Source organism: Stegastes partitus, unplaced genomic scaffold (genome assembly GCF_000690725.1).
Source record: "Stegastes partitus isolate 25-593 unplaced genomic scaffold, Stegastes_partitus-1.0.2 Scaffold401, whole genome shotgun sequence".
Classification (NCBI taxonomy): Eukaryota; Metazoa; Chordata; class Actinopteri; family Pomacentridae; genus Stegastes; species Stegastes partitus.
Window position 1 is genome coordinate 172,194 of NW_007578132.1, and position 26,323 is coordinate 198,516.

At 43.3% G+C, this 26,323-nt stretch overlaps 2 protein-coding genes across 3 annotated transcripts in view; one reads left to right on the top strand and one right to left on the bottom strand.

Annotated features, from left to right (window-relative positions):
• Positions 1-269: 269 nt before the first annotated feature.
• stk24b (serine/threonine kinase 24b (STE20 homolog, yeast)) overlaps positions 270-26,323 on the bottom strand; it is a 41,511-nt gene continuing 15,457 nt past the window's right edge. Inside the window, exons 4-14 of one of the 2 annotated variants that reach the window (XM_008285410.1) lie at positions 12,752-13,547; positions 9,664-9,894; positions 9,270-9,326; positions 6,755-6,863; positions 6,290-6,447; positions 4,488-4,673; positions 4,257-4,405; positions 3,906-4,029; positions 3,683-3,751; positions 2,380-2,516; positions 270-2,281 (exon numbers count right to left, since the gene is read on the bottom strand). In XM_008285410.1, the coding sequence (XP_008283632.1) occupies positions 2,245-2,281; positions 2,380-2,516; positions 3,683-3,751; positions 3,906-4,029; positions 4,257-4,405; positions 4,488-4,673; positions 6,290-6,447; positions 6,755-6,863; positions 9,270-9,326; positions 9,664-9,894; positions 12,752-12,793 (1,299 nt within the window). In that variant the 5' untranslated portion in view covers positions 12,794-13,547 and the 3' untranslated portion in view covers positions 270-2,244. Of the gene's footprint in view, positions 2,282-2,375; positions 2,517-3,682; positions 3,752-3,905; positions 4,030-4,256; positions 4,406-4,487; positions 4,674-6,289; positions 6,448-6,754; positions 6,864-9,269; positions 9,327-9,663; positions 9,895-12,751; positions 13,548-26,323 lie in introns of those variants that run through there. The other variant, XM_008285411.1, reaches the window with a different exon arrangement.
• The window catches only part of LOC103359857 (sodium-driven chloride bicarbonate exchanger-like), a 47,775-nt gene continuing 36,611 nt past the window's right edge, over positions 15,160-26,323 (top strand). The window contains exons 1-2 of the mRNA XM_008285409.1: positions 15,160-15,216; positions 16,870-16,899. Coding sequence (XP_008283631.1) covers positions 15,169-15,216; positions 16,870-16,899 — 78 coding nt within the window. The 5' untranslated portion in view covers positions 15,160-15,168. The remainder of the gene's footprint in view (positions 15,217-16,869; positions 16,900-26,323) is intronic.

Sequence of the window (26,323 nt, forward strand, 5' to 3'; positions counted from 1 at the left end):
GCTGTAGGTTCTGTAACAGGAAATATTCTACTTGTCAACTTAGAAATAATGCAGGTATTGAAAAGTGATGCAATTTTGAATCATTTGACATTTAAGTGGTGTTGCACCAGGGTTGAACTCACTTCTGTTGCATACTTAATAACTGCAGGCCTGATTATTCCCAATAGTTTTACTAAACTGGATATAATAAAATAGATGATGCATTTGAGAAGCCCTGACAGCAGACAGACAACCAGCTCCAGGAGAGGACACGTGTAAGACACCCGGTGCTCAGTTAGCATTAGATCTTTATTTCTCATGTCACTTTGAAAGCTTACAAGGAGCTTACATTTAAATTGGGAATTCTCAAATGACACAAGCAAAGATTATATACAGTACTATAAACTGTCAGCTATGATAAAGGAGACCAAATGTACACATTTTGTAGTTATTTCCGTAGCATATGTTTTTCTGTAAGGTATAGATTTTTTTTTTTTGCCAGAGGCAGGTGCCCATATCCATAAAGCATTCCATATTTCCATACTCAACTCTTTGCAGTTACAAAAATATCAGATATTTCTTAATTTCTTTCAATCCCTGTGTTGACAAGTGCGTCTTGATGCAACTCCTCAACATTATTGCTGCATTAGCACAGTAGTAAATTCTGGAACTCTTAAGTAAACATATATAGTAAAACATGGCTATTAGCAACATTTCTCGGTTTGTTTGTTTGTTTGTTTTTTTCCTCCGACAAGTTTCTTTAAATACTCGACACACTTTCAAAGTGCAAAAAACTGATCTGAAAATTAGAAAAAAAAAAAAGGTGCAAATCATACTACAAATATCTGGTGAAAGCGTAACAGAGGACATGGCACTTCTATAGTACGGTGTGGAAGTGAGAACAGAAATGTCTGGAGTGAGGATAATAAGGATGGCGTTCCATTCTGCAGCTTGGCTTGTCCTACGGTTTCATTTGGCCATGAGCAAAGTGTCATAATATGATTGCCTTCTATGGTCCTTGCCACTTTTTCAGCGCCTCCACTTTAGTTTCTAAGCACTGCTAAGGAGAAATTACAAGCCGAGGAGAAATAATACTTCACATGATACCAGCGTTCCTCTTGTAATCGTCCTCTACCTTCATTCTTGACCTACACAATTTCAAAATTGATAAATTGTCTAAACATAAGCGTAGGAAGCGGTTTCCCCCCGACTACTGTAACAAAGGAAATGCTTCTGGCTCTAAACAAAATAAGTTTAGTATCGTAGTTAGTTTGATGATTCAGCAGGTGATTGAAATGGAGGATTGGAACTCAGTCACTTCAAAAGCAAACACTGATGAATCTCACTCACCGACGAGCAAAAGAAAACTAACTAAATCTCGGATGAAATGCCAGAATGCAGACGTGTGCATCTCGAAAAGGCAAGGCATTTTCTGTTCCTTCTCTTGGACTAACTTTTGAGATCTTTAAATATCTACTTTTAAACATTATCAGTATCTACAAAATGCGCATGACCATTTTGTACACAGTGATTCATTTCCCGCAATGACAACTTGTAATCATGTACAGCATGGCGAGCCCCCCTCCCCTCCCACTGCCTCGGAGGACCAAGTCCACTTAAAGCACTTTACCTGAGGTTTCATTAAGAATGCTGCAATTTGCCTAAACAGGGAGTCTAACATACGCGAGAGAACACGTGCACACACACACACACACACACACACACACTCGCTCACAGATGCACACACACACAGCTTGCACACTAAGGTAATATCCCTGCAGGTTCATCAAGCATGCTTTCAGAGGTTCTGGGGATATGAGGCCTGCATTAAGAGGGGGGACTGAAGTCTTGCCGTAGATTTCAGGGGAGGTTTTCGGCTCCTTCGTTGAGCAGATTCCGTGAAGAGGCTCCGCCGTGTGACGCTGGAGGAGTCTCTCGTGTGCAGAGCTCAGAGTCCGACTTGGCCGTCGCTCCGACTTTGAGTCTTGTCCCATTCGCAGCCTTTTCAACAGGCTCTGCTGCCCCCGAACTTCTCCTCTTGTTGTTGACTAAAAGAAGCTCTCCGGAGTTTCTCTTTTCTCCTCCGCTTTGGAGTTCAGTAATTTTTACAGGCTAGGTTTAGTGCCCCCCCCCCTCCTCCCCACTCGGGAGGTCGAATGCAGTCAGCTGGTATTGAATGACTTAACCCCTGACTTGTAACCCTCTGGCCTGGCTGTGGTGTTGGTGGGGGCCTGGGAGAGCTGGGCTGGGGCAGAGAGCCAATCACTAGGGGGAAGAGGAGGATGTCCTGCTTGTAGAGAAACTGTACAAAACAGGAGACAAGAATAGAACAGCCTGTGGTCATCTGTTGCTCTGTCCTGTCACCGACTTGTGCGCTGTGAGTGTGAGTGGAGCCGTTACCTCTGGAGCCTGTGCACCATGTGAGCCACCAGGGAGTCGGAGATGCCGGGGTAGGCCTCCTCAGCCAGCAGGATGGCCTCCCTCAGCTCATCCAGGACTAAGGGGTTCCCGTTCACCTGCTCCTGTCGCGCCTTAAGCTGCCAACAAATGTGACACAATATGACTCAGTGCAACGTCTACAGCTGTGCTGGTAGTCGTATGTCATCTGTTTACATGTCGAACACTCTCAGGAGCCAATGACCTCACATGACCTGACAGTGTGTTGCTGATTGGACAGTTCTGATGATGTCATCCTACATCATGAGTGAGGTTACTGTCAGACACATGAGGGAAACTCTGACAGCAGGTGCAGCACTTTACAGACACGAGCTTCTTCCTAAGCTGCAGGTCACATGGAACCTGGGTACCATGGTTACCACGGTTACCACTTGATTTGCATGCAAAGATGCATACCTCACGAATGCAGATGACTTCAGTGATAGTTTTTAGTCATAAATCTTTAGAATGTGAGCATAGATGCAGTATGGTCATGGTTAGAGAAGCTGCTGATGATACGTAAACCTGGATGTCCTTCCCTCAATACCAGGGAGGTGCCTTTGAGCAAGAAACTGAGGCTGTGGTTATTCTGAACAGTTTCCAGGTTTGAATGGTGTATATATGTATTGTCATTAGTAGGGCTGCTGCGATTAGTCGTCATAATGGACAACGTTGACATTGATAATGGGTTTTTTGTGACGAGTTAATCCACACTGCAAAGTTTAATCGGCCTTCCTGGAGCCAAAATCTGCAACTTCTCTGCTCAAACTGTACGGAGGGCTGTACTATGAAGTTAGGTTAGTGGGTTATCAAGGTAAGTGGAGCCCAAAGTCAGAGTTTTCAGGGTCACTAAGGTGGTTCTCTTTTAACCTGGCTCGTTCTAAAGCTGAAATTCTGAATATGAGCACGAGGTGGGACCTCAACAGCACAGCTCAACACTTTGGTTGCAAATTGAACCTCTGGCTCAAGATAACGGTGCAAGTTTGATATATTTGAGCTTGACTTTTGTAGAATGGGTGGAAGTTGTGATGCACCATTTGATATAGTTGTATTTATGTGCAGACGATGGTGTGGAAGCAGGAGCAGGATCGTGCAGCACATCACTTGATCAAATGTAAAGTTCTCAAAGTCCAATCTAATCATTAGATGGGAAATACCAGAAAATGCTCTGTGAATGTTTATTTCATTATTAAAATAGTCAAACATTTAAAGAACAAGTGAACGGTGAGACTAACTGGTGTGACGATCACCCACATGGACTCCTTACCTCAGCTAATGCAGGAGAGATGACGGTGGCCAGGCTCTGTGAATAAGGCCTCTTTGGAATGTCTTTTGTCTGTAAAAACAGAGACACATGAAGATGGAACACAGTGGAAGGAAATCGAGGCAGTGCAGCTTCACCTGCTGCCTACATGTTTTCCCAAATAACGCTGCACCATCCTATCATCCCAAACAGCAAAAAGCTGATGATGTGACAGCTCATGCCTGACCTGGTCTGTTGCCCCCGACTGTCCCTCTCCGTTCTGTAGCTTCTTGGGGTCCTTCTCTCGAATGGTGAAGATCCAGTCATCACTGCCAAAGTCGTTCCCGCCCGACGCCTGACCATCCTGCTCTCTGGTTTGACGGATATTAAAGAGGATTTGGACATTTGTCTGGATTAGCGATCAAGTCATGCATAATAAGTGCTCAGAAAGTTTGTCATAAGAAATGTGGGAGGACAGGCGGCACAGAGGAGGCTTCTCTCCTGACACTGGATGTGTTTGTGTCCTTATTAAAGCAAGAGTAAAAAGCGCTGGTGGTGCAGCAAAAACAACACGACACAAAAGTCCAAATCCACTTACGAGTCTGACTCATCAGAACTAGACTCTGTGGTTCTAGACTGCTCTGCCTTCCACCTCTTGTACTTGTCAACCAGCTCGGTCAGGTAGGAGGTCTTTTTCGCATGGCGGACGATGAGTTTATGCTTCAGCAGCTCTTTGGCAGTCGGCCTCTGCAGAAAGGAGAAGTGAGAAGACCAGGTGATGCAGTCTGGCAAATTCTGCACAGACAAACTAACAACAACCACGACTTACAAAACTGGGCTCTTTGTTGAGGCAGGCCTCCACAAACTCCTTGAGCGGTTTGCTGTAGTTTCCCTCCAGTGTGGGCGGGTTGTTCTTTGGGATGAGGAATAAAACCTTCATGGGATGGAGCTCTGAGTGCGGTGGCTCGCCTTTCGCCAGCTCGATAGCTGTGATACCCAGAGACCAGATATCAGCCTGGAATGCACAGGAGACATGTAGTAACTGAATACACAGTATTTACACCAAAACACATCATAGCCAACAACCATAACTACCAGTGTTCTTCCTTTGGGCTCTCTACAGCAATCCACTGCTCCTTTGATCAGTGTGGGGTTTACATACACCTCGTCGCTGTCTGACCGTTTTTTTTTCTATTTTACAAAAAATGACTGAAAACAGAGCAGTAAAAAAACAGGAGCAAAAGTTTTTCAATGAGAATAAAGTGAAGTTTTGATGACATTTGATCCAGACAGGAGGATGCTGGCTCGGCTGGCATCCCTGTTGGAAACACCTCCCACCCCCAGCAGTGGGAAGCTTCACCTGCTCTGTGTGATGGAGACATACAAAGGTCCTTCCTTCCTTCAAGGTGCTGTCAGACTGTACAACCAGCACTGCTCCCAGTAAACTGCACTAACCCCAACCAGCATGTCAACATGTTCAACCTGTGCATTATCAATATTTTGTACATTTAAAAACTCTGCAACCCCAGCAAATGACTGGAAGCTTTGCCTCTGTAAATACAAATGTACATAAAATATGCAATCCTCAACACAGTCTCAGACACAGGCGTCAAACTCAAAATCTGGCCTGTAGTGTAATTATATTTGGCCCGCCAGATAATATCAAATGTCTGAGAGCTGGCCTGCTGGTAAATAGCGCATGCACCACTAGAACTACACATCCCAGAATGCTCAGCTAGTGCGCTGGGGCGTCAGTGAAGACTCACAAGCGTCCTCTCCCCCTTCTGTTAACATTTATCAGCAACCTTATGTCACAAAGAGTGGCCAAAAGAGAGAAAACAGGAGCTTATTCATTCAAATAAAAAGAAGGAACGAATGCCACTGATGTGACTTTTATTTAACATTTGATTTGTCGTGTTCCTAATATTCAGCTTTGCCTTTTCCACATTCAATATTTAAGCAAAACTTAAGTTTGTTTCCATATGAAACAGTTTATCGTTATATATCTGCAGGGGAAGGAAAACATGCACAATTGTGGTCAAGTTTTCAATAAATATCGAATCTGGCCCGCAACTTAGGCTCAGTTTTTAAATTTTGGCCCACTGTGAGTTTGACACCTCTGATCAAAGAAGCTGAGCCTACGATGACCAAAAGGACTTCCATCAGACTGCACAGTTAAAGCTGCTAGGAGGAAGCTCAAAATACATCCTAAGACAAGATGCTGTCATCAGCCAGTAGCTATCGAGCAGCTAAAACCTGGAAATAGAACAAAGTGAAGGCATGGTTACATTGGTGGGTAAACCGTGCACAGGAATTGTGTGTGGTGTGTGAGTAGAGGGGTTTCATGGAAAACTAAAAACTCACCAGGGAAGGGAGCAATGGTTTTAAGAGATGTAAAGAGTTGCATACAGTAGCAGTAAGAGCTGGAGGTTCTCAAGCAGGTGTAGCACATACGGTGTTAAAGTTGTAGCCTAAACATAGTTCCTGCTTTCTGACACTTTGGTGTTGGAACGACTTTGATGCGCTCTGAGTGTTATTTCAAAGTGTTCTTCTGACAGAGGGATGCAAATCAGTGCAGTTGTAGCGTGATGCTGTGTACAGTGTAAAACAACCGGCTGGCTTTGAACTCACCTTAGAATCGTAGGCCGACTGTTTGATGACCTCGGGGGCCATCCAGAAGGGCGTGCCCACAAAGGTGTTGCGTTTGATCTGCGTGTCTGTGAGCTGGCCAGCCACGCCAAAATCTGCCAGCTTCACCTCTCCTTGCTCGGACAGCAGCACGTTGGCAGCTGTTGGAGGGGATGGAGGGGGAGGGCAGGTGGAGGGTTAGTGGGATCCAGCTTACGCAGTGAAAAGCCTGCCACATCTTCAGACACCATTTATCCACATCACCAATTTATTTAAGAGGCAACAACTGTCAGAAGCCTTTTAGCGGAACGCAGCAGCGCTCACCTCAACTCCCCTGTGAAACATATCCTATATAATGAATGAAAGTGTAAGTGGACGTCAATACCATTAACCTGCGATGTGATATTTGTGTGCTCTGAAGCCGTTTCGTCGGGGGAAGCCTGTGTCCTCTGACAGCTGGTCGGTTACCTTTGATATCTCTGTGGATCTTCTTCTCAGAGTGCAGGTACTCCAGGCCCTTTAGGATCTCTCTCAGGATTGTAGCGATCTGGGTCTCATCCAGAGCTCCGGGCTCCATCTTTGAAAGAAAATCAAACAATCATAGACAGCTGTGGCTATCACATGAGCATCAGGGTGGATGATTACTAATTTGACTGAGAAATATTAGAGTAAAAACAAAAAGTCTGATTTAACAAGTCTTATGTTATCATGATGTGTTTTACTACCACAAAATAAAACCCCAAAACAAGCATGAATATATCCAACTAACAAGTACTGTATGTCTATTAAAGCTTCTCCAAATCAGAGCTCAGTTGTTGTCCAAAAGCTTTTGAAAACACATTAATAGTCCACAGTTACAACCTTTGACATGTTTCTTCATTAGCATTTAATAAACTATCACTGCAGTGTAGGTTTAGTCAGTCCCACAGACAGACAGGTGACAGATTAAAGGAAACACCATCACAGTATATCTTCGTACAGTGCTGGGCCACCATGTGCCACCAGAACATGGCACTGACTCTCTAAGTGTCTGGAGTTGCAGTTGAACTTCCAAAAGTTGGTTAAATGATCCTAGTTGGGCTGAAATCAGTGACTGTGAGGAGCATAATGAATGTGACTGCTCCTGTTCTATAGACGGGGAAGAGACCCTCCAACCAGGACAGAAATGCTGCATCACAGGATAAAGGCAATCACTATGAACAACTTTGTACTGTTTAGTAGTGACCCTTCACTGAGGTATAACAATAATTCCTTTAACATGTAACCTTTCTGTACATCATCCACAAATAGTCAGACCTGATCTCTATGATGCCACAGCTCAACAAGGTCCTGAATAAATGCATTTTTTACTTCATAAAATCAGAGTAGTTTTAACCACAGAAATCAAAATCATCGTACAGAAGTAACGTGCGGTCGCCATTAATTACGTTTGACTTTACAACCCCAAGGAACAGAAATCACAGCTCAGTATCTGCAGCTATGACAGTTAAGAGGACAACAAGTCCCTACCAAAGGCTGTACTTCCATCACTGAGCAGCTGTTTGAGGACATTACTACGCCCTTTTTAAAAATGAAAAACTGTATGTTTGTGAACCTCAGAGGTCAGAGAAGCACGACCAGAGACTAAAGGCCAATTCTTGTTTGCTATGTATGTGTTTGTGACGTGACAAACTTCATCATCCACTCTAAGTCTGTGAGGGAACCTGTGGACATCTGTGTGCACACCTCAGGGATCATCACCCTGACGCGGTGCTGCAGCCCAATCTGCAACCAGCTGCTGCATCCTAGTAAAAATGCAAACTAGCAAGCAGCCTTTCAGACAGATCCATGGGAGCCCTGTGTGTTCTATGCATAGGCCCACATTGGCTGTCTGCTTTCAAAGTCTGCACAGGTCACATAGAAACCTTCACGGGATTTGCAGACAAAACGTACACATACACAGTTCTTTAGATGTATTAAAATGAGTTTGGTGTAACTTGCCATCGTCTGTGAATATCAACTGCAGGCGTCAGTGGCGCTGAAAGAACCAAAAACTTGATGTGTCCAGGTAGAAAAACATCAGTTACTCAAAGCTCGCTTGTGAACAGTTTATTTCCTACTTCTCGTCTCTTCCTACTCACTTTCCTTTTTGTTTTCTATTAAAGGAAGCTAGCCAGTGGGGTCACCAGGGCATCGCTGTGTGGGGACTGTCTTTCTGATTAGATAGGGAGCACTAGTGTGAACAGTGTGGTGTCAGAGTATATTCAGGGTTTCTAGCAGTGCTCTGTAGTGATGCCCTGCTTTGCCTGAAATGAAGAGAACCTCCACAAACATCAGAAGACCTTTTTATTAAACATAATATTAAGCTGAAGAAGTGACACTACAGCAAACAGCAAAGGGCACATTTAATGGAGACTGCTGAAGCAGTGATGATGAGATTCACCAGCATGTACGCCACAGACGATAAGGAAAGTTCTGCATGTGTTGGTCTTCAGGCTCAAATAAAATAATGCATTAAAGTAAAGCTTTAATTTGAGTCAGTTTACATCAATATAGAGAGGATTGTGTGGGAGAGAGCTCTTTCAAACATTTCTAAAGTTGTTGTTGTGAAGGCTGTGCTATTTAAAACATTCACACGCTGCTAGAATTCTTGGATGTCATGTTTAACACTACCTAAAGTATCTGCATTGCATTTGCTGCTTTCAAAGTGAGCAGATTAATCACAGAACATGCAGATTCCACCTTAAATTGTGCTGCTCATATAAGAAGGCACTGAGCGATAAAAAGATGAGCGAAGACCAGTGAGATGTGTGGAGCTGCCTGTGTTTCCTACAGTTTCTGTGGCAGAGGACATAACACCTGGAATGCTTTTGATGCAGCATTTAAAACTCAAATATTTCTTTTTATTATAGCTCCCCTCTGATCAATAACAAAGTGCTCAAACCCTGACATTTTATTGTCTGTTAGGGTGACACACAAAGAAAGCTCAAAGTGAAGAACTTACCAAATCTAACGCTGAGCCTCCACCTAAGTACTCCATAATGATCCATAGCTTTGTGTCCTGGAACATGGGAGACAGAGAAAGAGAAGGGCAGCCATTAGGTGCGTTGATGCATTTGTGCAGAAATATTCACAGCCGCTTCATCGAGGTGGTTACTGGCTTATCGTGAGCCGGGTACAGTCCTAAACAAGTCATGATGACACTAATAAGGGCTTGGTGGGTGTCTGAAGTCGTGTGAGGCTAATCCCTTCTTAATTTTGGATTATTCAGGGGGAAAAGTGGGCAGAGGAAGTAAAATCTTTGTGTCTTATCCTATTTGCTCACTTGGAGGTTTGGCTACACATGCAAAACCACTTAACGAGAAACTTAAAATGCACATTATATTGACAAACATCACCTTCAGGTATGAGCCGTAGTACTTGGTGACGAAGGGGCTGTCGCATTGGCTGAGCACGGTGATCTCCTGCTGGATGTCTTCAATCTCGTCCTCCGCCTCCTCCAGGTCTATGATCTTAATGGCCACTACCTTCTGTGTGCGATTGTCGATGCCTTTGAACACCTCGCCAAACGAGCCCTTGCCAATGCGCTCCAGCTTGGTGAACAGCTCCTCTGGGTCCACTCTGGCATTCTGGCAGTTGACAGGCGGGGGGAACAAAGCAGGGGAGGAAAGGGAAGGCGGATTTAAAATAAAAAAACAAAAAAAAAAAAGAAAGAAAAAGGAATGTTTGAAAAGAACTGAATGTTGGGGAGTAAATAGGAAACACCAGCAGGGTGCCATTCTTCCAGGATACATTAATTCACTCATTGCAACACCTTGTGTTTATGTGCACAGAAAGAAAGACACAGGAGAATGAAGGGGAAAGAGTGTAACAATTGGATAACATGCAGGTTAAAAAAAAAGCATTTAAATAAAACAAAATAAGATTTTAGTCCTTTTAATACCCAGCTGCACCTCGGGGGTTTATGTGTGCTGATTATTTTCTATAAAAGGGTCCAACATTACGTCTTTAACGCTGTTATGTCTGAACAAGAGCGCAACAACTAAACCTTTTATAGCACTGCAAAAAATCAAACTGTATTTGAGAGATTTTTGCCACGTTATTGACAAAAAACAACAATTATTAAACTGACTGAAAAACCTTTTGGACTAATCAGTTGGTCAATGATTGTTGCAGCTCAGCTTTGGACACCGTAGACCAGGACCAGCGGGTTTAACCTCCGTCTAAACAGTCCTCTGTGTTTATTCAAACAATTCTTTATACACAAAGCACCTTTAGCAAAGTGAGCACAGTAAATATGGTACAGCTATGTGCACCCACAATGCCTTTCCTCGAGTGGTGAACCAGTCAATAGAAGGCTTCTAAAGGTTCTGGGGGTCAGAGCTGCATCACATCAATCATCACATCACTTTCTTGTAGCTGTAAGTCTAAAGCTTATACACTACATCTGTACAGCAGTCATGGTAGCAACCTGAATGTACAGCATGTTTGGGGAATTCTTCATAAATTGGTAACCAGCGTAATGAATAGGTCCAATGAAGTGTGCGTACAAATGAATGGAATGCTTTAGGCACACCAGCTCCCATGAAGATGCTTTAATTCTCTGATCATGGGGTGGCTCAGCAGCCAAATGGTTATGAGATGTCAAGGTATGCATGCTCGCCCTGAACAGTTTGGTTTGATGTCAGACTTCCACAGTGTCCAAACAGTTGAATTGTGTTGCAGTCCTGGACTAGAAGTTCCACCGACAACATGATCCTCTGACGCTCACAACAGAAACAAATACATCAACATGACACACGGATACCAAATCTTCTAAGTAAACCCGATTTGTGCTCAATTTAAATACATCTTAAATGAAAAGCATTAATTTTGAGCTGGTGGTACCTTCATGGAACTTAAGGCTGAGTCTTGTGAAAACTATATGTGACATAACGAGGACAAAATGATCAGAACGGTTTCTGTGTATCACCCATAGCTATTCTCTTTTTTCTGATTGCCTCGATTTATTGGCAGTGCTGCAGCTCTGAGCCTGTAAATGAGGCTGCTTGTGCTGAAATGCAGTGATAACTATTTAACACCAATTTACTGAGCAGATGCAAGGTTAAGACATTATTATAATACCAAGGAAGTGCAGTTGTATGATTTTAAACTGTTCACCTGGTCAGACAAGCGTAGGTGAATCTGTGACTGGTATATTAATGCGGGAAAAGATGAAACTGTGTTCAGAGAATCTGCTGACAGGCAGGCATACTTTAAACTTTTCCAGGGTAGCGCACTTTTTCATGTGTATCTGAGTGTGGAATGAAAAAAAAAAAAACCTCGCTGAAAGTCGCAGGAAGTGAACTAACATGACGTAACTCTCCAGAGGCTGGTATGTGGGAAACACAAGAGCAGGAGCTGACAATAACAACTTCCTTTTATGCCCGTTTTTCAGCAGAGAAAAGGTCAATATGTCCATTTAGAGATGACTAATAATGAAGTAGCTGCCTTATGCAAGGAGGGATCCACATGTCACTAAAGAAGATCCTGTTGGTGCCTTTAAAGAGATTAACTCAAGAAATTAAACTCTGCTAAAGAAAAGTGTGTGGAACAGATAAAGAAGTGATAAAAGAATGTTTTTTAAAAAATTTAAAATATGTTTAGTGACAAGGTGTCAAACTGAGAACGAGCCTCAAGTCAAATGTCAAACTAATACTGCCAAATGTCCAGCTCACAGTTCAGGGAGAAGACCTCAAATAAATGTTGAAAAGTTCAAATGACAAGCAGCTACTTCAGTGGCACTTGTGTTCTCCACTTTCATTTATGCACAATCGCTGCTAACAATCCTAATCTGATGCACAGCAATGACTACTTGGAGTTCAGGTCATTATGTCCTGAGATTGTTGCTGCAACGTTCCCAGCGGTTCCTCTGCATCTGATATGCATCCTAGCCTAGATTCTGCACTTATTGACATGCATACCAAAGACTCACAAGTCTGCAAACAGTTGCGTGAAGTAGTTTACATTAGGAACAGATATCTCCTCCAGTTATCATCCCTATAGGCACACTCCTAAAGATAGCAGCAGGGCCAAGAACAAGGCTCATGTGTGCATGGCTTTGTACAGTGGAGCCAGAGAGCTTCACTCTCTTCTAAGTGACTCAAATGTTGTGTTCAAAGCACGTCTTCATAGTTCAAGTTGAGATCAACTGCAGGCATGACAAGAACTAACTCATCATGCATCCACTCTGCACAGGTACAGGTCTGTTGTAGAGGTGTGTTTAGTTTCCAGGCATGCACTTCCTCTGGTTCGCTCTGCAGTAATAAGCAGTTATTGAAATATTTTCTACCTCGAGGATGCTCCCGGAGCACCTGGGAGCTCCAGCGCTGTGTAGGTGTTCAGAGCACGAACCGCAGCAGGGAATCAAACAGTGTACATTTTGTTCTGACAGTGACCTCAACTACTTCCTGCGGGATAAACTTAAAAGACACGTATGTAGCTTACCTGCATCCCCGGCAGGTTACCCTGAACGGGAGAATGGGCCATGGTGATGCAGACTGGATTTGCGCCTCGTCCAACAACGCAGGGCTCAGATGTGCTCGGCTTATGTTTACAGTCCCGGCTGTGGTACAGTTAACGTTAGCGGTCCTGTGGGACGCCTGGTACCCCAGGTCTGCTGCCAGCCGTGTCAGGTACTTTTTTGTAGATGGGAAAATGTCCTTCGTTCACACAGCAGTGTACCTTTTCCTGTGTCGGAACAACTCACCTAAAACAGCTGAGCAAGCTAACGGACGTCTGCTAATGCTAACTCTAAAGCTGCAAACAAGAAATCCGCAATGGTAGCTTGCTAACCAGCTGGCTAAGGGTTAACTAGTGCCTTAAATTCAATTGATCACTCATGGAAGTTATGCTGCTGCGACAGATTTTAGTTCTCAGTAACGAAGACTTAGCAGCAACTATTCATTTCATAATGATCCTGTCACTTTCTCAAAGCGTATTCTCTCCCGAGCGATGTTGTCAGCTAGCTAACATGGTTAGCGGGTTAGCTCGCTAGCCAACGCAGGCAACCTGACAAACGTTGTGTCAGTGAGCTGCCTCGGAGCACAATCCGTGTGCACACAGCGACGGTCACCCGCAAAACGGAGCCTCGAACGAACCCAGCGTTTGTCTTTGCACTAACTTGTCTCGAGTAGATCTACAGGTCTGGCATCTGCGGCAAGGATAGCTCGCCAGTGTTTTTGTTTCCTCCCTCACTTTCGTCCCGTACCCTCGGCCATCTTGTCGGTGATGTGACGCCTGGCTGGGCGGATCCGGATCCGGATCAGCAGCAACATCCTGACGCCCCCCCCAACCTACCCAGGTGCTGGTGCCAGGTGGAGGGATGGAGGTCCGCAAACTTTTCTCTTTTTTAGTTTACAAATGATCTACTTAAAGATCCTTAGTGTTACACCACAGAATCACCACAGAGGGGATTTCACTCCTGAGCTGTAATCTGCTGAACTGGTCCTGAAGTCCAAGTGCTGCTCACATAACTAACAAACCCCATCCTCACTTCATCTAAACTATTACATCTACATTCAACTTATACACGGGACCGTGTAAAACCCTGTCAAGGAAGCCATGGAGCAGTGTCCTGCACACACTTCACTGCAGTACCACAGTCATCTTTTATCAGAAATCAGAAACAGATTTATTGCCAGGTATAGTTTACACAAGACCAGAAGTTTGTTCTGGTTGGTTGATGCAACAATAAATACACAGTGAGGTACAATGTACAAGATAAAAATATAAAAAATAGCTACAAAAATAAAATTAAAGTCACTAAAAATAAAAATAACAGTAGAAGTGCAAAGCAGAAGCAAAGATATTGTGCAGTAAAGAATTAAGTTAAAATAAGAACCATAGAACTGTAGTTATTTACAAGAATGTTGAGGGTGCACATATATTGATATTTACATTTACATGTGTGCATTTATACTACAGTAATCAGATTACATAATGTTGCATATCCCTGGAGTGAGATAACACAATTTGCATTATGAGTAAGTCAAATCAGATTGTGCAGGTTTCCCCGGTTGGACGGAGCAGCAGCAGCCTGGTGGAGCTTCGTGGGTGTCACCAGAGGAGGGCGTCCGTGGATCGAGCTCAGCAGCAGCAGCAGCATCCTTCTTGTGTAATCTGGAGGCTGCTGATGCCGGTGCATCGCGTGCTGCGGCGACACAAATAATGATGGGATGGTGGGGGACATTTCTGCAGTTGGTGTGTTTGCTGTGTGGCCAGGCACGTCTAATGTAACACCATGCAATATACAGTAGTGCTCAGAAGGCTGCAATAATGATGATGGTGGATGCTTGTGAGTGTTCTCCAGCAAGGGCCTGTTGGATGGGAAAATCCACATGGGTACCTCCAGTAAGAACATGGCTGTGCAGTTAGTGGTGCTGCATTTGAATTTAAACAGGGATCTTCTAAATTGATTTTCCCCCTTAATTGCAGCCTGTAAGTATAATATAAGCAAACGGAGTGATACACCAGCCACCGGAGAATTAGGCTAAAATACATCAACGTATGTCCAATTGTGTTATTCTAAATATATATTCATGGATGATCAGCCCCCCAAAACACATTTCTGTGTACAAGTCTGCGCACAGAGCCACTTGTGCGCCTCATGATCGCAGCGTCCAGCGCTGAACGCGTGTAATGGGAAGCACTACCTCCCTCCTTCATGCGTAAATTATGTAGGGCAGGACGGGAATGCTTTGCTACCTCCATTTGAGAAAACCCGGCCAGTAATTGTGAGGAAGGAAAAAGAAGAAGAGAGAAATCAAATCGACAAAAAGCGACCCTTCGTTGTCTAGCAGCATTAAACAGAGGCGGAGTGGCGCATCACGACTTGCCTATTGTGAAGCCAAGGAGAAGAAAAGATGGACATCACGGATCAAGGAGCTCAAATGGAGCCGCTCTTGCCAACGGTAAGCCCAAATAGACACGTTATTGCTGTGCTTCTGTTCAATTTTGGAGAGGGTCGTTTATAATGGTGGGCTAACCTGAATAAACTGTTGGTCCGCAGTTTATTTCTCTGTGGATCAGACACAGGATAACACCAATCTGTGGTTCATTTTTTGTACATTTGTGTTTCTAAATGACCGATATTTGGACCGCTCCACCGGCTACATGTCGCCTAGATATCATGACAAACATGGATGTTGCGCACCACAAATGGGGGATAAATTCTCCTTGTGCACAGTTCATATTTGGGTGAAAGATTATGCATCCCTCATAGAGTCCATGCAGTACACACTCTACAAACGCCCTTTGCCATCACACAGAATGCATTTGTGATGCACTGTACACAGCAGATGCATTTCAGGTATATTTCATGTGTTCCCTGATGTCTGCAGAATATTTTATGTGTCACCCAAATCATATTGTTTTTTGTCTTCCATATGAAACTTGCTGTCAAGCTGTTGCTTTAAGTACACAGTACTGCGGGTCCAAGATGTTGCTCTGAGATGAGAGCATGAAGTGTTTGATCCAAGCAGTGAGGAGACAGAGGGGAGCATATGCCTCATCAGTTGGATGAAAGGAGCTCTGTGTACATTTGTCTAGTCTGAGCAGCACTGGATTGTTATTCATATTCTAATTGGCCTATTCTGACTGCATCACTTAGAGATTCATGATAAAGTAATCCAGCTGTTCTACGTGTTTACACAGTAGTCTTATCGTCCCTCAGCCTGAGCGATGGAGAGATGCAGCACAAGCATCCAAACCTGTGGTTTATTCAGCTGAGGGATATCAACTGGTCAGAAACGTGTCCACTCAGGTCAGAGCCCTCCGATCCCCACTGGCACAGTTTCAAACGAGCACGTCTCAAACACAACCTATTGGGCCACTTGAAGGCAGAGCCTGCTTCTGCGGTCAGCCTCTCCTCATTAGCATTCAGGTGAGACTGTGCTCAGAAGAACAAAAAATGTCCGCTACCTTGGATGTACTGCCAGCGCCGGAGGAGAGAAATGAAATCTATTGCTGTGTACTGACCATGCAGTGATTGCTGTACAGGCAAATCAATACTCTTCCTTTTTGTTCTATTTGTGGATGCGTTACATGATGACTTAGTTTTTAGAGCTTACAGCGTACAGTGGAGCCTGACAGGGCTGATGTGCTGTGGGATGGCTCTTCTGTTTTCCCTGCAGTCTCAATGCAGTGTGCTTCTTCCCTGTCATTGTAACTCATTGCTGCTTCCCCTGTCCCTCCTCCTACGCAGCAAGCGTTGTCATGGTTTCACCAAGATGTGTATGAGTATGTGAGGTGTTAGCATGGTGAGATTCTCAGGGATTCCTCAGTACACAACATGGCTAGAAAAAAAGCATCATATTGTTCCCTGTTCTGCCAGGTTACCAAGTTTACAAGGTCAAGCATGAGAGTATCCTTAGTTTACTACGGGAAGGACTGCATCTGAATGCATCATTTCTGGTGCCATGTCTCTCTGCTGCCTTTGAATTGGGGCACTTGAGTTGCCTTCATGCCGGGGAATTTCTTACCAGATCATTTGGCATGACAGTAATGTACTCCCGTGCCTCGCTTTTGTCTTGCTGATTGATTTCTTGATGTTCTTTGACTTGCAGGAACAAAGTTCCCAGGAAAGTAAAGATGTGGTGAGTACATTTCTCATGCTCTTTTTCTGGCCTGCTAACGTCACATCAGCGGGAGGATACCTCATTTTAATGCACTTGGTAGAATCCTGTTAAAATGCCACCTGTTTAAGACACATGGATAGAATCAGGACATCGATACTAAACAAAATAAAGGAACACAAGTACATGGCAAGACAAGTGCTCTGTTAATTAAAAGGAAATCTGTAAGGGGTTTTGAGTAGGGCTATATTATAATATGTTCTCTCAGATAATGTTTACAGTCATGAAACAATGATGCATTTATACTTTATACTTCTAATTTAACACATGTAGGATGGAAATACTGTCTGATCACTACAATTATATTTATTTCACAAAAGTTATAAAATAGAATACGATAGATTTCGTTTATTTTCATTGCACAGCAGTTAAGCAGCAATCCTGTCAGTGCATTCACACAATCAGCCATCTTTAAAAGTACAACAGGAGTATCGTGTTATAGTGGCTGTAATCGATGTTTTGTATCAGTGATGGGATCATAGGTTAACTTGCATGTGAAAGGGATCAGTCAGGATTGAGTTTGCCTTGTAACATGTGGTTAATGTTGTGAAAGTGTTGATTTGAACATAAACCACGATCTTTTCCTAAACTTAACTGACTAATGTTACTGCCCAGAGCGAAAATGAAACTTGAATAAAAAAAAGGAAACAAAGCAAAGTGAAAAAACAACAGTCCACCTCAAGATACAAACCTCTCTCGTGGGTGAAGCTCCTGTGACCGACGTCTCCACCCCCCCGCCTCCTAATGAGGCTGTTTTAAAGTCAAATAACTCCTCTATGTGTGTTGGCACTGCATCCACGGACAGCACAGTTGTTCGTATCTATCAGGGCCCTGGGGCTTTGACATCATGGCAGTAATTGACACTTGATCCAAAATGGAAGATTAAATCAACAAGTCATTGATGGATATTCAAAATTTTACCAAAAGCAAAATTAGAGAAAATTTCCTGCAAGAACAGCATGTGGTGAACTTCTTCTTCGCTCTCTGGCCAACCATCTGTTGACCCCTCAGATTTGTCTTAGAAAACGCTGCCCCAAAGGTTTGATCACGTTTAACTGTTAATCCACATTTTCAATAATCTGTAAACTACAGTAATATTGCACAACTGTGTGTGGCTTATATCTGTAATTAGACAGCTTGCTCAGCAGCTGTGGAGTGTTTTTAGATCACAATAGTCACACATGTCACCGTACATCTGGCATCCACAACATGGTGACATAAATAAATAATGATAGATAATGGGAATTAAGTGGAGTTAAGGCTGTCAGCATCTGAAACGGCTTCGAAGAGCGTGCAGGGTATGAGTGTAAGCAGACAACTGAGCCAGCCATGGAGAAGAGTTTTGATGTGTGCATGTCATCTGTTCTGACAGAATATTGCTTATGCAACTGTGGGCTGAGAGCCAGACTGAGGACAAGACTGAACACAAAGTGTCTGCCTCTGGCTAAACTGCAAATCCTCCACTTACTAGAAAATCTTCTCATCTTCGAGAAAATTTCCTCCCCTTAGGACTTCTGTATTACAAAGTACTGTGAATAGGCAGTTACATTTGTCCCTCTTGTTGTTTCTCAATAGTTGAGGTTATTCAAATAATATTGTGACTCTCTGGATGTAGGCTGCTGGTATAAGCCTCTCATTGGCCGATAATCTCGGTCGGCGATGTCCCCCTTTTCCGCTTTTGTTCACCACAGGAAACGGCAACAGCAACCTGTGGGCTGCAAACAACTGCACTGAAAATTAAACCGAAGCATAAACGGGGTGCCGCTATAGCTCACCTGGTTGAGCTGGTGTCCCATCTACAGGGGCTGTAGTCCTCGATGTGGAGGTCATGAGTTTGAATCCCGTTCATGGCCCGTTTCCGCAGGTCTTCTTCTCCCCCACTTTCCTGTCTCTCTCTGTACTGCTCTATCAAATAAAAGCAATAACGCCAAAAAAATAACTTAAAAAAAACCAAACTGAAGCATAAACGTCTTGCCGAGGATTCGTATCGTGCAGTCGGGCAGCTCTGCCAGTTTTTTACTGAGGATTATTCATTTTAATGACGGCGCTTGCTTGCATGCAAAGGTTTCACCACATCTGTTTCACCCATCACTCTTTTGAGGGAACACCAAAGCTGCATAGTTCCCTTAACCCCGCCCACGGCACTGTAATTGGGTTAAAGAAATACAAACAAGTCAGAGCGTTTCTTTCCCCTTGTAGCAGAACGGTTGTGTGGTGCAGCAAAATGAAACTAATCAAAAATCAACTCGAGGTGAGCTCTAGCAGTAGACAAATCAAAGTCATAGAAAAGGTGTCTCAAAGTGGTGTTCAGTAATGAAGATCGAGTATAAATGTCAGGAAAAAATGATCAAATCTGACGTTACCATGATTATACCAACTGTTACAATTAGATCAAGTTAAATCTTAGTATTTGAATAAATCCAAACATAATCTCAGAAATAATTTAAAAACTTGAAAGAACCACATTTTTCATGAATTTAAAAGACTCTCATGAGCTATAGCTAAAATATGATAAATATTTCCTGAAGCTGTGTAGTACCAGCCATTAGTCATCCACATTCAAGTCTTGCTGGGTGTAAAGCTCCTCTTTTGTAAAAGTGGAGCTTTATCATTAATCAAATATTTTGCATATATTTTTTTGCAGATTTTTAATGAAACAAATGTTGTTTTATTTCTGTAGTTTGGTGACTCATTGAGCGTTAGATGAGAAAGATTATACAACTCTAATGTCTTCAAATAAAACATGAAGCAGCAGCCAACAGCTGGTTAGCTTAGCTTAGCATCAAATACTGGAAATGGTCTTTGTAGGTTTTGTTGCCGTCTGCAAAACCACAACTTCTTATTTTTACACTTAGTTTTTTTGGATTTAATGAATTAGAATAAGTGCTTAGCTTAGCATCAAAGACTGGAAACTGAGAAGCAGGTAGCCCGACTATGTCTGAAGGTAGCAGCACCCATTTTGGATATTGTTGTCACTCAGTAAGCATGATTTCCCGGTGGGGGCTTCTTCCACCTTCTTCACCACTTAGTAGCTTGTTATCACCTTATTTAATCGTGCTGGAGCTGCAATGTTGCCCTTATGAGGGATTGTTGGAGGGATAAAGCAGTCTTGAGTTAACTCTCTTAACCTTTTTATATAGTATTACTTTACTACTTAAATCTTGTTTTGACTTTTTGTCGCTTTGTGTTTACTTCAGTCAGTGTTTGGTTGAGTTGAGGTACCAAAACCTTTCAGTCAGGCTGAGGAAGGTCTTTCCTACAATATGTGATCAGAGTTACTTTCAACTTTACTGTCGTAATTGCCAGTTGTCACGTAACTGGCAATTTACTTCTTATTTAAAACTTCTAATTAACACATCAATATTTAATTTGTATAAAAACCAGAGTGAGAATGGCAAGTTGTGGTTCTACCATTACGAACGCAAGACCATGAAGGCGGATTGGATTTGTCAAAACATTCCTGCCTGAAAGTGCTTTTTCAAGCTGTCATCTTTATTCACATTTGTTGTAGTTTTGAACTCGTATGAAATGTGCTGGAGACTGACCCGTGGGAACTTTTTACCAAATGCATCCAACACATTCACTAATTGATCGAAATCTTATGCACCACCTGGGCCACCACATGACTAATGAGATCTCCAGAATAACACAAGTATTGGGCAATGAATAGACAAATTCTTTGTTGTACATCATTTTGCACTCTTCGACTATTGCCCTTCATGAATGGAAAAAATATGGAAGTTTCATTGAGTCTGTGTTCCCTGTAGGTGAAGTGTTAAAGCGTGACGCACTGTTTACTTTACTATTGTCACACTGTGATTTGACAGAAGCCGTGAGTGATTAAACTCTTGACTAGTCCAACATGGTTACATTATTTTTCTATTGATGCGTCTGTGCCAGTCAGAAGACAGTACTTTTGTAGACATGGTGTAGTTTGTTGTACATTGAAAGTTGCAGCGTAGTTTTACAGAAAGTCTCACACCCATATCAACCTTCATTGAACTCAAGTGGACCTGGTCTGGGATGGGACTCGGACTTGACTGGTGTGGTCCTAATTAGAACCCTGACATAACAGCAGGCTCCCTGCCAGGCTGTCCAGTTAGGGCTGGGCGACTGTCCGGGTTGGAGAAGATCAGTGAGAACAGACGGAGGAAGTGTGCTGGAGCTGCCCGGGCTTGTTCTTTTGAGCATGGTGTTCTTGGATCAGTGTGAAATCTCTGTTCGACTTGATGATCCAACTGTGCAAAACTGGCAGGCAGGCAGGAAGCCTCCCCACCACAGCTAGGAGCCTAGACCGGCTGTGCTCCTTTCCATGGTTAATTATAGCAGTATCAGTGGAGAGGAGGGTGAAGAGGGCATGGAGGTAGGTAGAGGAAGAGGATACAGCTCTGGAGAGAGAATGTGAAAGACAGATGGTTAGATGAGGAGAGAGAGAGGCTTAAAGAAAATTAGATTGGGCACTGTTAAGTGTAATTTAGCTGTCTGATCTAACCCTTGAATGTTGCAATACTAAGTGCCATCTTTGCTAATAGAATTCTCAGATATATCAGATCACACAAACCACAAAGACAGCGTTATTGTAATTTGACAGTTGTCTCAGGCGGCGCTGCAGAAATATCTGCTGGTTCCTCCGGATCTGTTTCTAGCACACCATGTCTTGATCACAGTTTCGCTGACAATGCACTACAGCCAGAGAGCAGCTTCTTTGCCTCAGGTAGGCTCTGCAGACACACACACGCACCTATTTGTGATGCATATACTGTATACAGAAAGACTGCATGACCACCACCCTGCTCACTGCTTCTTCTGCTTGTGGTGTGTGGTGACCTGAGGTCGCAAAAGTAGCTGTGAGGTGTTCCAGACCCTCGTGCATAGTGCTGTTCGACCCAAGACTTCTCTTAGGTAACAGAGCCACAAAGCTCGGAGGCTCAGCACAGCAGAACTGTGCACGGCACAGCATCGGTGATGTCAGAGCGCTAATCTCTCTGGGGGGATTGGCGGATGGACGCTTGTCAGAAACATTTGATGCTACCCTGGATGAAAGCCGTTGGAGGCAGAGAGAGAGACAGAGGCAGAGGCAGAGCTGGAGCTGTGCTGAGCTCCCTGCTTTTGTTTTTATGTTGTGTTCATGGAGCTTTCTGGAGTAAGGTTGCTGCCGTATTCCAACATGGGAAGAGTGGCTGATGAGAGCGGCTGAGGAGGGGAGAGAAGAGGAGAGGAGAGGAAAGGAGAGGAGAGGGGAGAAGAGGAGAGGAGAGGGTTTGACTGAGAGGCACAATAAGAAAAGCTGACTCTATCTTTCTTGCTTTTCTCTCTGACTCTTCCTACAACAATCACAAACACTCACTCGGAGCAGAGAGCGGGGCTCAGGCCCTGAGCCTTAGCCTCTTGTTTTTACAACTGCCGCAAGCACAAGGGGAGTTAGCGGGCATCCTGCCCCAACGTTAGAGGAGGCACACCATGCTCTCAGTGGATCTCAATAAAGGATTTAATTATCAGGTAGGTGAACGTATATTAGTAGTAAACGGGGTCAGCATTATTCTAATAGTACAAGGACAGCATTAGGTTTAGTTGATTTTTGTATCGTGGAATTCATGCAAGCATTTTCATTTGTTTCTGGTCAAGCTTCAGACTGATTTGGCTGCACTGCTGCTGTGACATCAAGGCTAATAGCAATAGCACAGCTTGAATAAGTATGCTGTTTTGCTAGCATGCATGATGTAAATACATGTATAGTTAATAGGCTGTGGGAAGCCTGGCTCCTGTGCTGCAGAGGGGGCTAGCTGTGCTGATATGCATGCGAAAGGTCCCAAGGAGGATGGCTGACAGATGGGACTGTCATTGTGGGGCAAGAGAGGAGCTTATACCAGCTGTACTGACCCTGGTGATCTCTAAGGGAGAAACTGGTGAACGAAAAGCCTGGATTTGTTTCATTTTGTGCACTTTGTCACGCATTTTTGAATTGTTTTGGACTTTTTTGTGCTTTCGGGACATTCTGAAATCTTTATAATCTACCAATTTAAATCCAAGTAGCTTCTGAATATCTCTGCCTTATCTGCTGCCTTCGAGGGCAATGTTTACACTTCTTATCTCCCTGAGTCTGAGGCAAGTGATATTGTAGAAATTTTCCAAGTGTACTTAGCATTTTCTCCCTGTGACGCTGCTGATGCTGAGCCTGCTGCCATTGCCACGGTAACCATGGCCATCTGTAGGGATGAAAACCATGACAACAGAGGCTGTCGGCCAGTCACAGGGCTTGTACAGCCACTGATAATCCATCTCCCCTCTTAGCTAGCTACAAGCTATAGAATCACTCTGGCTCTTAACACATGTAGAAAGTCCACTAAAGCAGATTGAAAGTAAATAGATTTACATTAAGACCCAGTTTTATGGGTTTTGCATGAAACACCACCGGCTTGGCTATTTTCCAGGCTTAGTGTGAAGATGGAACGCAATGTACTTCATCTAGGATGTCTTTTAGTGTGCACCTCCTGGCTTAGTTCTCAAGGTATAGTAATGTAAACATTCATCATCCCTGCTGTTGTGAAAGCCTCAGGAGAGATTCCTGAAGAAAGCAGAAATGAGGTCACATATCTGCTTCCCAGAAAGTGGTGTGATAATGTAGACAGATTCCTGGAAAGGGAGCTTGTGAGAATCAATATGTGTGTGATTTATCCTCGCCAAGAAAATAAAATATAAACTTAGAGACAAATTGGGTGAAGACACGGGAACACATCCTGTCTGTTGTTTTAGAATTACAGTTACGCCCTGAAAAGATAACATCATGGGATAGTTAATATGCCCTGCTAGTGTTGCATTTGTTGATTTTTCTCCATTAAACCTTGTGTTTTCATTCCCATGTGCAGGTACAGTTTTAACTGTCTAAGGATATAAAGACCTTACTTTCGTTTTTGTTTTCCAGACTAATCCTCATTTTAGATGCAGCCACTGCTGTATCTCTGAAAGTGTTGTATTAAATGTCATCTTTCGTTAGTTTGCCAGCCTCCGGTGGAATGAACTTTGTGTTATAAAGAGAGCTGAATGTAAAGATGTGATGTTTATTTGTAAAGAATACTTTTTCTTTGGTAAAAGAGTTATAAAGGTCAAAGCAGCAAAGAGGCTTGAGTTGTATAAGTTCTGTATATGAAAATGTATTTATTATATACTCAGTATTTCCTATAAAAACAGGAAGGCCGGCTCATCCTGTGGTTTTACACGATGACCGCCATCCTCAGACGTATCAGCTCTACACTAATCTAAATCTGTAATGATGCAGTTGTCAGGAAGGAGGCAGTTATGCTGTGTTCGATTGAACTTGGAGGTCATAAATTTGAATATTCTGAATGTAAACAATGAACATGGCTACCAAAAGAAACGTGTGCTCTTGAAGCAGACAGCATATGAATACTTGCATGACTCATTGTAGCTTTAAAGAGGCAATATGGGCGCCCATGGCTCAAGTGGTGGAGCATGTTGGCCAGTAGTTGTAAGGTTGGTGGTTCAATCCCACTGAACCCCAAGCTGCTCCCAGTGGTAGCACCTTGCATGACCGCTCTGCCAGCAGTGGTGTGTGTGTGAGTGTTATTGGGTGAATGAGAAACACATTGGAACCCACTTTGTACCTAGCTAAGGTTAAAAAAGATGCTATATAGGTTCAGACCATTTACCAGCATGATACTTTTTTGGCTTATCTCTTTGTCTCAGTGTTTGTGCATGTAAATAGATAGAAAGCTTCCCATTACTTATCTACATCACCATGTACCACGTTTGCAAACTGCCTCCCCAGTGCCGAGTTTGGCCACATACTCAAAGAACAAGCAGCTTCCTTGCAGAACATGATTCTTTTCTGACTGGAGCTGCTTCTGTAGAGCTATGTCTGTTTTCTCACATATCTGGGGTTATGGTATGTTATCAGTGTTGGCTCACCTTTGTCAGGATGGCTGACAGAGATGCTGCAGAAATATACAGTAATGTGAGAAAATGTGTGAGTTTTTGAACCCTAAAACTTGTAAACATACTATAGTAGACCCACAAAATACAATTTGCAACCTGGAAATATGCACAATGTGGACACTTTGAACATACACCCTTTGCAAATTCATGAAATATATTAAAAACACACTACCAGCCAGTAGCAGCTTGTGTTTCATTTGTGCCGTCTAAAGCATTTTTTGCATCGGCCTAAATTGAGAACAGTGACGGTGATGACAGCCCCCAGTGAGTCACCTTCATTGATGGCTACGACTGTAGTTCTGAGCCCTTTGAACTGGAGCCTTAATATTAGCTCATCAAGACTTCAACAAAGACAGTAGAGGTTGAGATGTGACAGAAGAGGGGATGCCAGTAGGTAGCAGGGAGGACGAAAACTGTGTTAAACACTCAAAACATATTTGACTACTAGATGGGAAGTAGACGCACTATTAATATTAATGAGAGCTTTTACTGCTGTTCTTACTTGGGATTTGTTAACTCAAAAACAATGGTGCACCTCATCTGAAGGATAGTCTTGTTTAAGTGCTCCTTTATGTGAAAACATCTTTGGTCGTCAATAAAGGTGTCCTCCTTATATAAACAGCACTACTCAGCAATCTCCATCTCTTTCAGGCTGTACACTGCTGCGACAACCTGAGTTACGGTTACACATTCGGAAGGGTGATTTACACGTGACTCAACGCTGACTGTGCTGTCACTTTAAGAGTTTCAATCCAGTGGCATTCACCTTTAGCTGCACTGTTACACAAAGGTCAGAGTCAGTTGGAAAGTGTTGTGCGTTGTAGAGAAAACGCGGAGCTGTAATTGTAAGACGTCGGGGAATCGGTCTTGTTAGAGCGATGTTTTTGGAGCAGGATGTTCAGAAAGCATCCCGTCAGTTCAAGCAGGTCACTCTCACTGTTGGCCAGGTTTATTTTTGGAACAGCAAATACACACAAACACAAGATGTTGTGTACAAGATTAAGCTAAGCTAAAGGTAGAGCAGACATTTTTTCCCTCCCTCGTCCCATGTGGAAAACAAAACGATGAATACTCAGTAGCTACAGTTGTTAAGATCAGTGAGTGCATCGTTTTTCATTTCATAGTTTCCCACTTATTTTGTTTTTCTGCTTACCAGTTATCCCGCGACCCTAGTGAGGATTAAGCGGTGTATAGATGATGGATGGATGGATGGATGGATGGATGTTTACCAGTTCTTACCAGTTGTTTTCACAAAAGCATGTGAGATGGCTGCCCAGTCATACTGACACTGTGGCTTTGTTGTTCCTTCTGGGTCAATCACTTGGTCTTCAACAATGTCAGAAATCAAACTCATTAGTAAAAGTGGTTGGGACACAAACCGCACAGTCTGTGGTGTGGATTCAGGCATTCACAGCCAGCGGATGAATGGGTT